Source organism: Populus euphratica, unplaced genomic scaffold (genome assembly GCF_000495115.2).
Source record: "Populus euphratica unplaced genomic scaffold, PopEup_1.0 scaffold3182.1, whole genome shotgun sequence".
In the NCBI taxonomy this organism is placed as follows: domain Eukaryota; kingdom Viridiplantae; phylum Streptophyta; class Magnoliopsida; order Malpighiales; family Salicaceae; genus Populus; species Populus euphratica.
The window spans coordinates 1-14,702 of record NW_011502946.1 but is presented as its reverse complement, the minus strand read 5'-3'; the positions used below and the strand labels follow the sequence as shown (position 1 = coordinate 14,702).

The 14,702-nt window shown below is 33.2% G+C and overlaps 2 protein-coding genes across 3 annotated transcripts; one reads left to right on the top strand and one right to left on the bottom strand.

The window, feature by feature from the left end:
• Positions 1-2,475: 2,475 nt before the first annotated feature.
• On the top strand, positions 2,476-5,229 carry LOC105119569 (F-box protein PP2-A12-like). The gene is made up of 3 exons (XM_011017718.1): positions 2,476-3,057; positions 3,502-3,620; positions 4,572-5,229. Exons 1-3 carry the CDS (start codon positions 2,701-2,703, stop codon positions 4,990-4,992), a joined length of 897 nt encoding a protein of 298 aa, XP_011016020.1. The 5' UTR covers positions 2,476-2,700; the 3' UTR covers positions 4,993-5,229.
• A 2,128-nt stretch (positions 5,230-7,357) lies between these two features.
• LOC105119568 (probable transcriptional regulator SLK2) lies at positions 7,358-12,870 on the bottom strand. 2 transcript variants are annotated; one of them, XM_011017717.1, is made up of 10 exons: positions 12,784-12,870; positions 10,829-11,789; positions 10,478-10,600; positions 10,236-10,284; positions 9,760-9,974; positions 9,616-9,684; positions 9,367-9,467; positions 8,841-8,934; positions 8,685-8,754; positions 7,358-8,487 (listed from the first exon to the last, which is right to left on the bottom strand). In XM_011017717.1, the coding sequence occupies exons 2-10, from the start codon at positions 11,771-11,773 to the stop codon at positions 7,955-7,957; spliced, it is 2,199 nt and encodes a 732-aa protein (XP_011016019.1). In that variant the 5' UTR covers positions 11,774-11,789; positions 12,784-12,870; the 3' UTR covers positions 7,358-7,954. The 2 variants fall into 2 exon arrangements, with proteins under 2 accessions (XP_011016019.1, XP_011016018.1); XM_011017716.1 differs by having other exon boundaries at positions 12,749-12,859.
• Positions 12,871-14,702: the final 1,832 nt, after the last annotated feature.

The following is a 14,702-nucleotide window of genomic DNA, read 5'->3' as shown; positions in this document are numbered from 1 at the left end:
ACCCGAGAATTTTTCTAAACTTTAGTTAATCTATTAAATTTATAATTTATGAAATCATAAGCCTTGGTCCAATTAGAAAACTCAATTCTTAACTAATTTAATGTTAAAAGATAAAATTATAAAGAAAATATTAATTTAAAAAATATATAAAGGAAAAAAATAACAATAAAAAAAATAATAATAAAATTTGATATGAAAAAAACAAAAAAGGATGAAAGAGTTAAAAAATAAAATTTAAAAATTATTTTAAATAAAATAAATAATAATTAAAATAACATAAATAAAATCTAATAAATAAAAAATTAAAAAAGGATGAAAATTAAAAAATATTATAATTTATAATTATTTTAAATGAATTAAATAATAATTAGAAGAACACAAAACAAATATAAAAAAAAACAACTCGAAGGGCTGCTATAGAAAATTGAATAGTTAATTATTGAAATCAAAACGGGGAAAAAAAGAAAAGAAAAATGAGAGAAAAAGACTATTAGAGGGGAAAAAAAAGAAAAATGAGAGAAAAAGACTATTAACGTGAAACTTAAGGTTTATTGACCATTTATACTCTCTAGAAATAAAAGCATTATCTAAATAAATCAAACACTGCTCCAAAAATCACCATGCCTGCATGATTTTCAGGATGTGAATATTAATTTTTTTTTTTAATGTGCTGTATCTATAAGGTTATTTTCACAAAATACATGCCTGCATGATTTTCCTCGTGATAAAAAAATAATGCTAACCTCGTTTATTTATTTATTTGAATTTTTGTCTACATTATTACCATGAGTGTAATAATAATAATAATAATAATAAAATTAAAAAAATTCATAAAAACAAAACTAAAAAAAGATTTTTCTGTAGCAGTATAGATAATTCGCTGTTCACTGCAGTAACAATACACATGTGAAGTCTATGGCATACCTAGAAAAAAACACATCTCTCCTCTGACAGCATGGACGTGAGTTAAATTGATTAGACCATTCACAGAACGACAAATGCCAGCTGCAATTAGAGACCCTACAATGCCATTGAAAATCTTCGTCTCCTACCTTCGCAAGTCTGCTTTGGATTCCATGACAAATATCTCTTAGCTTCGAGGACTTGATGTAAAATAGAGTAATTTTGCGAGATGATGTTGCCCTTCCTCTTTCACCTGACCTGTCGGATCCTTTCTGAATAATTCAATACCTTAATGCTCTGTCTATTTATTCAATATAATAGTCATGGTACATTTTACTAAAAAATAAGTAAAAATACATTGCCTTCTATTCAATAAATCATACATTCTCAAAATAAAGTAAAATACACAATAATTTCAAACAGCTACTAAGAATTTAATTTATTTTTTTAATAAATAGTCGAAGATTCTCGGATTCATCTCCCTCAACTTAAAACATCAAACATTGATTAGTTTGGTATTATCCTCTTAGAAGTTGTTTGATAATATAAATGCTGGTGAAATTTACTCATAATCATATATATCATGATTTTAAAAAATAATAATTTATGATAATAAAACTCATTAATTTTATAGCTGTGCCGCAGATTTTATAAAAACAGCAATTTGCTATTTCTTATAGGAAATAATCATTGAATAGTGAAATTAAATTTCATTATCATACTGTTTATGTGAATATTTTTTTTTGAAAAAATACAATTAATTGATTTTATTTGCATTATTTATATGAATATGAATAATATTTTTTTTGTTTTTTAAAAATATTATTTTAAAGTGAATTAAATTTATTTGTATTGTAATCTTAATTTTATTCCTGATAATATTTTACCTAATTTTATTGCATGTTTAAAAAATCATGAAAACTATTGTTCTTACCGGATATATTTCGTACATAATAAAATTATAGATAGTTTAATGGAACAATAAAAAATATTTTATATAAAGTATTATTTATTTCATGAAATAATAACAATAGTTAAATCTATAATATTTAAATTAAAAACCATCAATATTAATATATATATTTTTTAAAATTATTTTATAACCTCAAAGTATTATTAACTAAACACATTAAAATTATTTTTTGTTCATTCTCAATTTCAACCATAGTTTTAATCAAACATATATTTTTTTAAATTAATCTAAATTTAAAATATTTTTTATAAAATATTTTTTTTAAAATACAATCATAATTACAATATCAAATACACTTAGTCAACTTAAGAGATGGAATAAGCAAGTTTATTAAGATTTCTACTTCTCACATCCTGAGAATATTGACCTTCAATAAAACAAAATCACTCGACATATTGTTCAAACACAAAAAAATAAAAATCACGCCATGAATTTAGCACAGTACAATATTATATTATAAATAATACTATAAAAAAATATAAAATTAATGGTAACATCTTAAAAGTAAAAAAATAAAAATAAAACAAATCTACAATCCCACCCGTCAAAAACAGACAACTGTATTTTGCTTTGTGTTTTCCCGTCTTTCCTCTGGCTGTTTCTGTCATCAAAACAAACAAACAAACAAATAAATCTCCATCTATGTGTGTGCATACATACATATTACCCGCGATACGCGTCTTTTCTTCAAGGCTTCCTTTATGTTCCTCTGACAACTCTCCTTTGTTTCCTTTCATCTGATCTCTTAATTCCACACAACTTTCTAGCCCTTCTCTCCGTTTTTGGGATTCCTCTGTCTTTGCTATGCTCTGTATTTTTTCTTGATGGGTGCTAATCTTTCGTTAACCTTTACAGACCCCAACACCTGTTCTCTTCTTGGGTCTCTATGCTTACAAATATCATCGCCACCAGCAACAAAGCCTGGTCTTGGAGATTTACCAGAGGGTTGTGTGGCTTTAATTCTTGAATATTTAAACCCGCAAGAGATTTGTAAATTGGCTAGATTAAACAGAGCATTTCGTGGTGCTTCATGGGCTGATTTTGTTTGGGAGTCAAAATTGCCTGTGAATTATGAAGATTTGATTGGAAGAGTTTTGGGTGATGATTTGAAAGATAAGTTGTGTAAGAGAGAGATTTATACTAGGCTTTGTAGAGCCAACGCTTTTGATGATGGCACCAAGGTACGATCTTTTAGCTTTTATTTGTTTGGATTATGAGAGGAAATAACCTCTGGTTTTTGGTATTTTGTTATTCAGTACATTAAAAATGGAAACTTTGACAAAAAGGTTTCCTTTTGAGTGGTGGCTCCTCTCTGGTTCTTGAAGCAACTAGTAATGGAATTTGCATGCTTTCTTAATTGTGGAACCCTGATACAGATTTTCTTTTCCTTATTATGTTTGTATTGGTGGATGAGAAAATTTAACGGAGGGAAAAGATAGGATTGATGACTTTATTTACTACCGGGAGGGATCTTTTGCTGGTTTGATTTTGAAATTTTCAATTACATAGAAATGTATCGTGATTGTGAGACGACAGGACGGTTATTGATTTTGAGTGTTCAATTCTGTCAGGTTTTATTCTTCTGGCCTTTTAACTTGGTGTATTAAAAATTTTCATTTGTGCAGAAAGCATGGCTAGATAAGAGAACAAGAGGTGTCTGCATATCCATTGCTTCCAAGGGGTTAGCGATAACAGGAATCGATGATCGAAGATATTGGAATCATATTCTAACAGAGGAATCTAGGTGTGATTACCGAAACTTTTGCTGGAATTTTGATTAGAATTGCAATGGTCAGTTTTTCATTATTTATTTGTTAGACTGGCTGGTCAAGTCCAAGTTGATCGAGGCATTTTCTTGTCGAACTTCTTCAAAGAGGTTTTTTAAGTATCTTTCATTGTTCAAAGATTTCTAGTCCATGATGTGTGAGAATTTGGAATCCAGCAACTATTTGTAGTTGTGTACCTTATGAGCTTGGAGGTAATTTGATTGGATCTTCAAGGGGTAAGTGGGTTTTGGATTATGTCAAGAGTTTTTATAACTTCCATTTCCTGGCATCAGGAATTTTTTTTTAATGTAGAAGTAGATTCTTTTGACCCTGAGCGGGAAACCAATAATGTGACTGGGGAGCATAATTTGATAATGTAATTTACAGAATTATATCCCTTAAGCCCCAAGTTATTGAACAACTTGTCACTAACGAACCTGCTCTGGTTGCCTAGCTGCCCCAAACCCTAAGAATCCTCATCTTTTTTCTCCTCCATAGAATATGGTCAACGAGGAAGGACCCTGGACCTAAGTTAATTTTTCTGCATTCCTTCTTGAAACAATTAAGTGGCATACATGGCTGAGACTTGCATCTGATTTAGCAGATTGGATAGGTGTATCGCTCCTTTCTTAACTATGCATGATTTTGCAGTTTGTTTGTGTGTGTGGATGATAATTCCAAGATCCAATAATGTTTTTATCCTTCTCGTAGCCACTGCTTCTTCACTTGGTAATTCTGGTTGGATTAAAGGATGCTAATATCTTTGTTTCTGTTGACACTTTGCATCCATATTATGCTTTTTATAAGTGGGTTGATGTTCATTCGATTGGTTGTTTCTATGTTTGTGATAAAATTGGTGATTATTTCCCATATAGATGTAGTCAAAATAGCACTGGAATTGATCCAAAGTTCCTTTGTTTTTCCTGTAGGTTCAACTCAGTTGCATATCTTCAGCAAATCTGGTGGTTTGAGGTTGATGGGCAATTTGAGTTCCCATTCCCAGCTGGGACCTATAGCCTATTCTTCAGATTACAATTAGGGAGGGCTGCTAAGAGGTTTGGCCGACGCATCTGTAACACTGAGCATGTCCATGGTTGGGAAATAAAACCTGTGCAGTTTCAGATATGGACTTCAGATGGTCAGCATGCCTCTTCCCAGTGTTTTTTGAACGATCCTGGGAAATGGAACCTCTACCATGCTGGGGATTTTGTGGTTGATGGCGCCAATGCATCAACGAAGCTCAAGTTCTCTATGACACAGATAGACTGTACACACACCAAAGGTGGTCTGTGTTTGGACTCTGTTTTAGTATATCCATGTAAATTGAGACAAGGGTTGAAGCATTTTTAAACTTCATTTAACCTTTTAGAGTAGAGAGGATGTTCTGCCCTCGTGGTGAGCTAGGACACATCTTTAAGATGAAGCGGAATCTAGTATTATTAGTTGGTTGGTTCTTCAGCCCTTGTATCGATTGTTCCCAAGCCAATGTATATATTGTCATTGGTTTAGCTAGTTGATGAAGTTTGTATTTCTTCTTCGTTTCTTTCCTCGAGGAAATGCTCACTGCTCTTTTTGTGGTTGTAAAAATAGCGTCATGGACCATCCATTTTGGCTTTCTGTGGGCGAATATTACAAGAACGTTTGCTTCTATGCTTAAATTTGAAACCATTAAGAGAAACCAAGGGAGAAAGGAAATGATTATCGCAGAGCACCTGCAGCCTTCGCCGGTTTTAGGTTTTGTGTTGCCAGACAACAATGCCAGTTGGCGAGGGGGACAAGACGGTGATGTTACTCGCAAGTTTCCTTGGCTTTTACGAGATATTTTTGCACACAGATTGCACTTATCAGTACTTCTTTGTCTCGTATAATTCACGGCTGGATTTCATTTAGGGATCCATCATAGATAGAAACACTGCACCAGTTAGAAAGAACAATTTGCCAAGTCTTTCTGGCAAATTCATCAATGTTGATGGCAAAAAATGTTCCCTCACTCATACTATATGAGCTGTAATAAGAGTGACAATTAAAAAATGTGTGGCGAATAACGTGTCAAGACAAGAAAGAGTAGATCGAAACATCAAATACGAGGGAGATTCCACTGCATAAGCCTCTAAAAATAATAATATATAAAACAAAAAAACTCGCGAAAATATCGTGCGACTTGGTTTAGTATTCACCGCGTTGGTAAAATAATGGTTTTGTGATTTTTTAAAAAACATTTGTCATTATTCTTGAGGTATTTTTACCATGTATTAGTTATGAAAGGATTTTCAAGAAATATAATTGTATTTTCTATTTTTTTAAGCATAATAAAATAATTTAATTGTTCCCAAAATAAAAATTTATAACACCTGATTGTCTTTTCATTCATTCATTTATGTACAATTACATGTATATCCTTGAAATAAAAAAAATAATATAAATCTTAGTTCGTGAGCCTTTTAGTCTTTTTCTTTAGTTTTTTTTTAATTATCAAGATAATCAATGATTTTTTCTTTAAATATTATTTAATTTTTAAAAATTATTTGTACATATAATACATATATAATTGTGTGGAAAGTACCTGCGTCACATGGACAACGTATGTGACACTTTCTAGTGATATAAAATGTCATTACATCGTGTTATTGGATGTGTCGCCGCATTTTTTCTCTCTCGATATGACATGTGTGGGTTGTGGTGTGGTTTTTGTGTATAAGATTTTTTAATTTGATCATTTTTAATTTCTATTCTTTTTCTTGACTTTTTTGTAAAAGTTTTAATGTTATCAATTTTATTCTTCAATCTAAGTTTATGCTTTATTATTTTTTTTAATTTGATTCTTATTTTTTTTATTTATTTTTAGATTTATTTTTCTTTTCAATATAACCTTTTAATAAAAAAAAATCAGGTTTCTTTAATGATTAAGATCACGGTTTTAAAAAGATAATGTAATTCAACGTCTTTTTCTATAACTTATCTTTTTCAATCTCATTGATCAACATTAGTTTTTTTTTTAAAATGACTTTAAATTTTTTTTATTAAATTATTCCAATCTTATAACATAATCCACTGCTTTTAAAGGTTAACATAGATTATTTTATCCTTTATTATTCATATTATATGTTTATCATACTATCTCAAATTCACTTAAACCTCTCCTCTCTCTTTTTTTTTAATTAATTTTTAAGTTATTTTTTTCCAAGTCATTGTGGTATTAATTTTTTTTTAAATGTTTGTTTTCCATTATTGCTAAGTTTTTATTTTATCATCTAATTAAAATAAAATTAACTTATTAAACCCAATAAAAACTATAACATTAAACCCAGAAGAAACTATAACCCTCGATTAGGTAGGAAAGGAGTAATTTGAATTTTTTCGTCGGGGAAGAAATAATTGTTTGTTTTTTCTTATTTTCTTGAAATGCGTTTGAACCACATAAACATCTTTATCGTTTTTTATGAGAGAGAAAATCGCACCGCAATCCCATGTCTCTGTCTAGTCAGCCCTATAACAGAACCAAATCACTCTACGAAGTTCAAACCCAAAATTTCGTTGTTCCCTTGCATCGAGTCCACGGTGATGGCGCCGTTAACCACATGTACAGAAAGACCAGGCACAGCAATTTCACATCTTAACAAGTTCTGTGATCCGAACGTTGGTTATCAGCTACGAAATAGTAATACATATTTAGAAATAGGTAAAGAGAAGAGAGCCTAGGTATGCAACAAATCCAGGGTCGTAAACAAACATTGAGGCCAGTTGCAATTCAGCGTTGGCTTTCTGCGGCATGTAATTCATGCATGGTGCCATGCTTATCTTGACAAACCTGAACAAAACTTAACATGGCAAACAGACAGGGATGTGATTAAAACAGTATGGTACCATATTTCATTTCCAGGGCAAGGTTTAGACTTCGGGGTAGCTAACAGTTCATGTTGACATCACAGCATCTAATCTTCCTAATCAAGTTAATTGCTCACGAAACTGCAACTACTATCAAAAGCACTTGCGAAAGAAACTACTATACGTACGTATTTTATATTGAATCACCCCCGAGAAGGATGGAACAGGAAGTACCAAAAAAAAAAAAAACACTTACAACCATCCCAACCACATAGCCCATGCTGCCACAACATAAAAAAATCTTATTTCCATTTGAAGCACTTTCAGGATCTTAGGAAACTAGTGCCTTCGTGGAAAAGTTGATGAAACCAGCACTGTCACCAACCTTGGAAGAATCCGTATTAGGAGTCATGAACACAGGTATTTGCCATAATAATACTTGACGCATTTCCTGAAGGATCGAGCAGCGACATGTTGTGACCATAAGTCATCCCATCCGTAGCAGCATCTTGCCCTTGGCACCTGTTTGCAAGCCAGATATAATATTACCTATCTTAGCGTTAACTGCTTCATTCTCAGCCCTCATGATGATCTCCTCGAGCAAATTTTGGACTTTATGTTCCCGTCTATGCTGGCCACCCCCAGAGGAATGGAGACCAGGAAACTCAAACTCCTGGATGAATTCTGCACTCGAAGTCTTGGGACCTTGAGATGGTGTGGAAGATGCATTTCTTCCACACCTTTTGTATAAAAGTGACGTCTGCTCCAGTTCACCCATTTTCGAGTTGATGCGAGTTTGTGATGGATATATATAGTGGCATGACACATCAGAGATATTCAATAGAGCACCCTTACTCATGTTCGAGTTATCATTGCTGTTGCCACCAAGAGCATGAGAAGCAGACAACTTATTTGGATTAGTTGGCAAACCTTGAAGGACCTCGATCTGCTCTTTTTCTAGCAATTCATCTTTGTGGAGTTCGGTTGTTGAAAATTGCTGGGTATATTTCTTCAAGCTCTCTGCATTTTAGGTTTTACATCAGAAATGACTTCGCAAGGATCAATTGGAAACTGCCTTAACAAGTACATTAAAGTTTACAAGGCAACATTAGAAGAAAAACAGAGATTTGTATGGCTCAAGCAGCTATTTCCAAGGGTTTTCAGTTTTAACCTTTTAAGATGACAGGCAAAGACATAAAACAGTAGATATCACTTACCAATTGGTCCAATTTGATTATCCCAGCTGAAAGTCATTAAGTCTTTCATGGAGTTGAATATGTCTGCAATCTGTCAGGTAATGAACACAGAATACAGAAGATCCTGAGTAGAATTCAGGTGAAAATAGACAAATCAAAACAAGTTCTCTTACAGACCTGCAAGCAACGGACATATCTCTTCGAAAACCCCAAATCACCAACCAGTTGCAAGCCCAAATCTCTTTCAAGCTCACGCCCAGCTGATAATAACCTACAAGATGGACCGGATTTATTTACGAGTTACAATATTGTCACCAAAAACATGTTTTTCAAATATGACAAGAAGATATAAAATTAGGGCCTCAGTAACTAATTATCAAGAGAACAAAATACAAATCAGTTTCGGAAAGCAATTTGTTTGCTGCTTGACATTACATGACATGCTATGGGGTGGTGGTCCTGCTTATTGGGTCAATCCCAACATGTTGTAAGAAGAAATTTTTAAATATCAATCTCACGAGTATCATACAAAATCCCATTAATCCGATAACATTTTTGAGAAATAGGAGACATCTAAGTCATACAAGTAAGATATCTATTCATTGTTAAGAATGGGAAAAATGGTGAACGGTGACATGTATCATGCATGAACAATTCATAGAATTAGTAAGAGCAGTAAATAAAACCTCCAGGGGTTTCTTACATCGTGCAATTTTCTTGTAAATCACAGAGTGGTGTCCTATATGATCCAATATCATCAATGTTGGTTTGATAGTTTTTTGAAGCATGAACTAACTCATTAACCTGCATACAGGAGCATCTGTTCTGTCAAATTTAAATCTCAAAAGGATGCATCAACAATGTTCAAAAATAAATTAATGGATTTATAAACAACATACAAGGACCACAATGGATCCAACATGATGGTTCAGATACTGCAGATCGTTTGTACCTTAGGTAGAATTGAACTTCGAGGAATTAGTTCTTCATGGTCCCAAGAACAAAATTCCCAGCAAATTATCTGAAAAGCATTCTGTGAATATAAGATCAATGTGTAATAGAATCCACCAGCTTCATGCTATGGGCTATAGCTCACCTTTAAATTATGTGCGAAGATGATACGAAGTTTACCCTCACGAACAACATGAAGATGGTCATAGAGAGTCTCATGAACAACCTTTCCATACTCCAACACCATTAATCCAGAAGGGAGTGTGAACTCAAGAGGGCATTCAAGAAACGAAAGTTCATTGATAACACCGCTATCAAACTGAATATTATTAAGCCTGGGAAGTACTTCAAAAGTTGCCTCTGCCAAGAAATTAAAAAAGGAAAAAGATAAGTGTTCCATGGAAAAATGTTATAAAGTATTAAAAAAAATTAGCTTTCACCTAACACCTCAAGCTTTTAAGTTAGACATTAGGGTCAACGGTAATGAATTTGGACAGCCAGGCAGATGGAGGTAAACATTATATTTTACAGAATTTTATCAACATGTCAATAACAAATTGTTCTTTTAGAAAGCACCATAGTAACTGACTTATAAACAACATGTAGTGCTGATTTGCTTACCAAATCCCCTGCCAGATTTGGTCCTGCACAAGTCACAATGCCATGTACCCTGCAAAATAAAGGGAAACAGGGAACAAATAGAATAAGTGAGGAAATATTTATGCATGGAGAACTAGATGAATGTGTGCATCTGCCTGAATGCATCTATTTATGATTCATAATACAAGGTATGGGAAACAAATATCAGTGTTTCAACGGTGGAAAAAAGGATATATTGACAACCTAAAACTAGCCATATCTACCTGGGAGAATACACCTATGGCATGAAGTCTGGAACTATCACATGAAGACAAACACCACCGTTTCTTAGCACAAGGAGCATAATACTCTGCAACAAATTTTCTCCAATAAGAAATACCACTGTCCTACAGAGAGAGAGAGAGAGAGAGAGAGAGAGAGTTAGAACAGCTTCAAGGTGTATCACTTTGTTGAAGTCTTGGAGAACTAGCGGTCGGACATTAAGATAGAAATAAAGTATCAACAAAAGACCGGGAACAGGTAAACATTAACATCTAAAACTACTAACAAAATAGGAGAGGAGTACTTATTAAAGAACATTAGAAATGATTGCATTCTTGATCACAGTCACTCACAGGAGGTCGTTGCCGCTGATGATACATGTATTGCATTAGCCTGCGTGAACATGCATTAGCATTGAATGAAAGCATAGATTGGACTCGTGGCAAGGCCAGACTTTGCAGGTAGTCCCTCATTTGTCGCTGCTGCTGCTGCTGCTTCTGCTTCATATTAACTCCCAGCAATTGAAGAGTTGACTGCAAAGTATCCTGCTGCTTTTGATTCCCTAACTTATTCTGTATGACTAATGCATGTAGAGTTGGGCGTGCAGCTTGCAGCTGCACTGAATCCTGACTTGGCAGTGGCTGCTGAATAATATTCTCTTGTAGAATAGAATTTTTCTGATTGTCTAATCTGATTTTCTTATGTAGCTGAGGTGAAGAGGAAAGCCCCTCTCTTTTGACATCAAGAAGTGAATCTAGACTCTTTTGCAATTCAGACTGAAATGTGGTACGTATATCTCCTTGTTGACGTCTCCTTTTCTGAACTTGTAACCTATTTTGGCCTAGATGGACATCTTCCTCTGCTATCGAGTAGCAGGCAGTGGAAGATCCAAAATTGCTTAAATTAGGTGACATCAAGACGGGGAATGTGGATAAATCAAAATGATCCGTGTCAGTAGAAGCGCTTCCTTGTAACTGGGGACCTTTTGGAACAGCTGAATTGGACCCAGTAGCTAAAAAACTTGCTGCAAGACTCGATTCTAAGTTAGTAATACTATTTAAAATAGTTTTTTCCCTATCCTCGGATATTTCAGCCGCATTCAAATTTGGAATCTTGATTAAAGATCCTGGAAATTTTCCAGATGATGCATTTGAGCAACAACCTATTGCAGCGTGGATTTGACCTCTTTGTAGTATGTTCTCAGAATTTGAGGACTTTACCAAGTCTGTGGTCACCTGACTCGAGTCCAAGGAGCTCAGTGCCAACAGGTAGTTGTCCAAGCAAGCTTGTAAAGCCATTGCTATTCCCTTGAAGCTTTTAGAATAAAATAGAAATCTTGATTACATTCTCACATTCAAAAGACAAATATCAAAAGAAAATTCAGTTGCAACAAACATACAATAATTCATGCTCACACACCTAGCAAAGAGCATATACACCAGCACTAATACACGCATAGAGTCAAACTGCTCAGACCTGGATGAATTTCAATCAAGGGATATTAAACCATTTTATGTAGGCATTGTATCTATTTTAAGTTCCCCATGTCCCTTAGCTCCACTTGTTTTAGAAATAGCAATGCCTCAACGTGTAGAAAGTCTAGCATGCAACCAGGTTTAGACTCCGTAAAATAGTTCTTTAGCACCATAATGATCAATATTTTCCTTGGAAAGAAAGGTAAAGGTTCCCTGCTGGAAATATTTTCCGAGAAAAGAACATAAAGATGGTTTTATAATGTTCAAGTCTTCACGCACGCACACAACCAACTCGGTAACTTTAAACAGCCAATTCAAGAACAGACCGTCTCATTATCATACACATTCATGAAAGACACCAAGAACGCTGTTAATACATAATCATACTAAAAAATATATGAATACAAAGAAACTACACAGAGCATCAAAGTTAACCTTGAATCCTCAACTGGCTTCAGAATTTAATAGAGCAAGAAATAAATTATGCTTTAAGTAACAGGCACGTCTCAGGAAACTTGCTTCCCCCCCCCCCTCTCATTAACGAAGCAAATCCTCGTTATTACCAGGTTTTTTTTTTACATACAAAAAACTACATAACAAAACATAAGAAACTCCTAAATAAAATGGTTACATTAGTAGCCTTAACAAAAGTCCCCATTTTTAAAAAACGAAACATCATAAAGTTCAAAACTTTAGCTTCTTTTCCCACATTTTCTAAGAAACCAAACAGTCATTTCTCAAAGAAAGTGCTGAAAAACAGAAAGAAGACGAAAAGCACGAAGCTTTCAAAGGTGGCACCTTTTTAAGAGAAAATGAGAGATTATACGCTAAACCTGAACTTTGATTTTGAAACCCTTTTGACAATGGGTCTAACAGAGTCTCCGGATTGTGTTGTACAGAACCTTCATGGCTAAACGAGCGTTTCTTTTTTCTTCTTTCCGTGGGTTTTTCATTTCTGCTAAGCTGGGTTTATGTAGAGAGCGGGAAGAGGCATCGACTCGGAGAGGATGGTGACTGGCGGGTGACAGTTGGTTAACCTTGTTTACCAGCGAAACCGGTGAAAGTAAAGGACAGGTGTTATGTTAGGACAAGCCACGTCCTCTGTCCTGGATTGCAGGATGGATTGTTTTGTCTCCTTCTGGATCTGAGAAGAGAATTTCCTTTACCCGTGATCTTTTAGATTATTGCATCAATGCCCTTGTTGAGTTTTGACATGCCTTATCTTATTACTGTTACTCAAACACTAATAACTGGGTGGGGTGGGGCTACAAACTTCAAACAGTAACCTTTTTTTTTCCAGCGCTTTAACTTTCTTAATTATAATTCCATTCCTTTTCATTTCAGTCCCCTAACGTTTTCAATTGTAATTTCATCTTCTCCAGTTAAATTAACATGGTTTTATATGTTGAGATTTCTTTTGATTTATATTTTTCCATGTACATAAAATGTTGAGGGATTCAATGCTTAATCCCTTGAATCGATGGTAACCCTCTTTAAAATAAATACCCCCAGTTCCTGTAAAAGAATTGTAGTGACACTGGGAACACAAAAATTCAATTCATCAAAATTAAAATATACCTTACTATACAGGATTAAATGAGTAAAATCATTTTGTTTCCCATAAAAATCAAGTTATTTTCTAATTTTTCTACACACTTTTATCTTTTTATATCCACTCATTTTCTTTCAACTTTCTACCTCCCTTATGTTTTTTTCTCTAAATTCCTCGATCTTATTTCTAATGGCAGAAACTTTTTTTTTAATTATTGCACACTCATAATTTATGTCATTTTTATTTGCCTCACATCCTCACAATTATTTTTCATAAAATTCTTATTCAGCTTCCCTAACTATTTTAAGCTTTGATTGATCATCGTACGTTTACTTTCATGACAATAAAACAAGTGTGTGAATCTCTATATCCTTCTTCGTAACATATTCATTTTTTAACTCGTTATGGTTAGTTTTTTTATCAAACTATCAAGGTCTCTCTAATAATAGATATATAACATGCATGAAAGCTACAATACATGTAATCTTATACTTAAATTTTTTTTATTGTAAATGAAATTAAAACATGCTTAATAGCCCCGAACTTCTTGATATTCAATTATTATTGAAACTTATATAGTTTATCATGTTTAGATGTATTCAAGATCTGTTTTGTAATCAAAGTTGAGTTAATAATATTAGTACAATTACCATTATTAATCATCATATAACATGCTTTATTTTTATTGTTAATGTAGCACCTAACATGAAATATATTGTGTATTTGTTACTCTACATTCTCTTAACAAACATAAAACACTCAATGATCTCTTTATAATTAAGGATTCTCAATGAATAATATACTCTGAATCATTATATGATTATTTAGCTTTGACATCTCCTTTAAATCATCCTACTAAGCCGATCCTAGCTCACCATTATATATTATAATTATAATTCTCTTACTATGAATGCATAATCATCCTTAAGATTATTAATTTGTGGTTCCTTGAGATTGTTAATATGTGGTTTTTAAAGAAATTTTATAATTTGACCCAATAAGAACTTTATTGCAGAGAATCAAAATTATGCGTAATAGATTATTTTTACCCTATGTCTACAATGAGATGCAAATAAAAAATATAAATCATAATGGAGCTAATCACAGCCATAAGTTAAGTTGAGGGAGAGAGTTTTTTTAAGTGGCAAAATTGTATTTTGAAAGTCACATGAGCTTTTTATTCATTAAATAGAGAATCAT

Coding starts and splice junctions, on each gene's coding strand:
- LOC105119569 (XM_011017718.1), top strand. CDS start 2,701: ATGGGTGCTAATCTTTCGTTAACCTTTACAGACCCCAACACCTGTTCT. Junction 3,058..3,501: donor CTTTTGATGATGGCACCAAG/GTACGATCTTTT, acceptor TCATTTGTGCAG/AAAGCATGGCTAGATAAGAG. Junction 3,621..4,571: donor ATTCTAACAGAGGAATCTAG/GTGTGATTACCG, acceptor TTTTTCCTGTAG/GTTCAACTCAGTTGCATATC.
- LOC105119568 (XM_011017717.1), bottom strand. CDS start 11,773: ATGGCTTTACAAGCTTGCTTGGACAACTACCTGTTGGCACTGAGCTCC. Junction 10,601..10,828: donor ATCAGCGGCAACGACCTCCT/GTGAGTGACTGT, acceptor CTCTCTCTGTAG/GACAGTGGTATTTCTTATTG. Junction 8,755..8,840: donor GATATGTCCGTTGCTTGCAG/GTCTGTAAGAGA, acceptor ATTACCTGACAG/ATTGCAGACATATTCAACTC.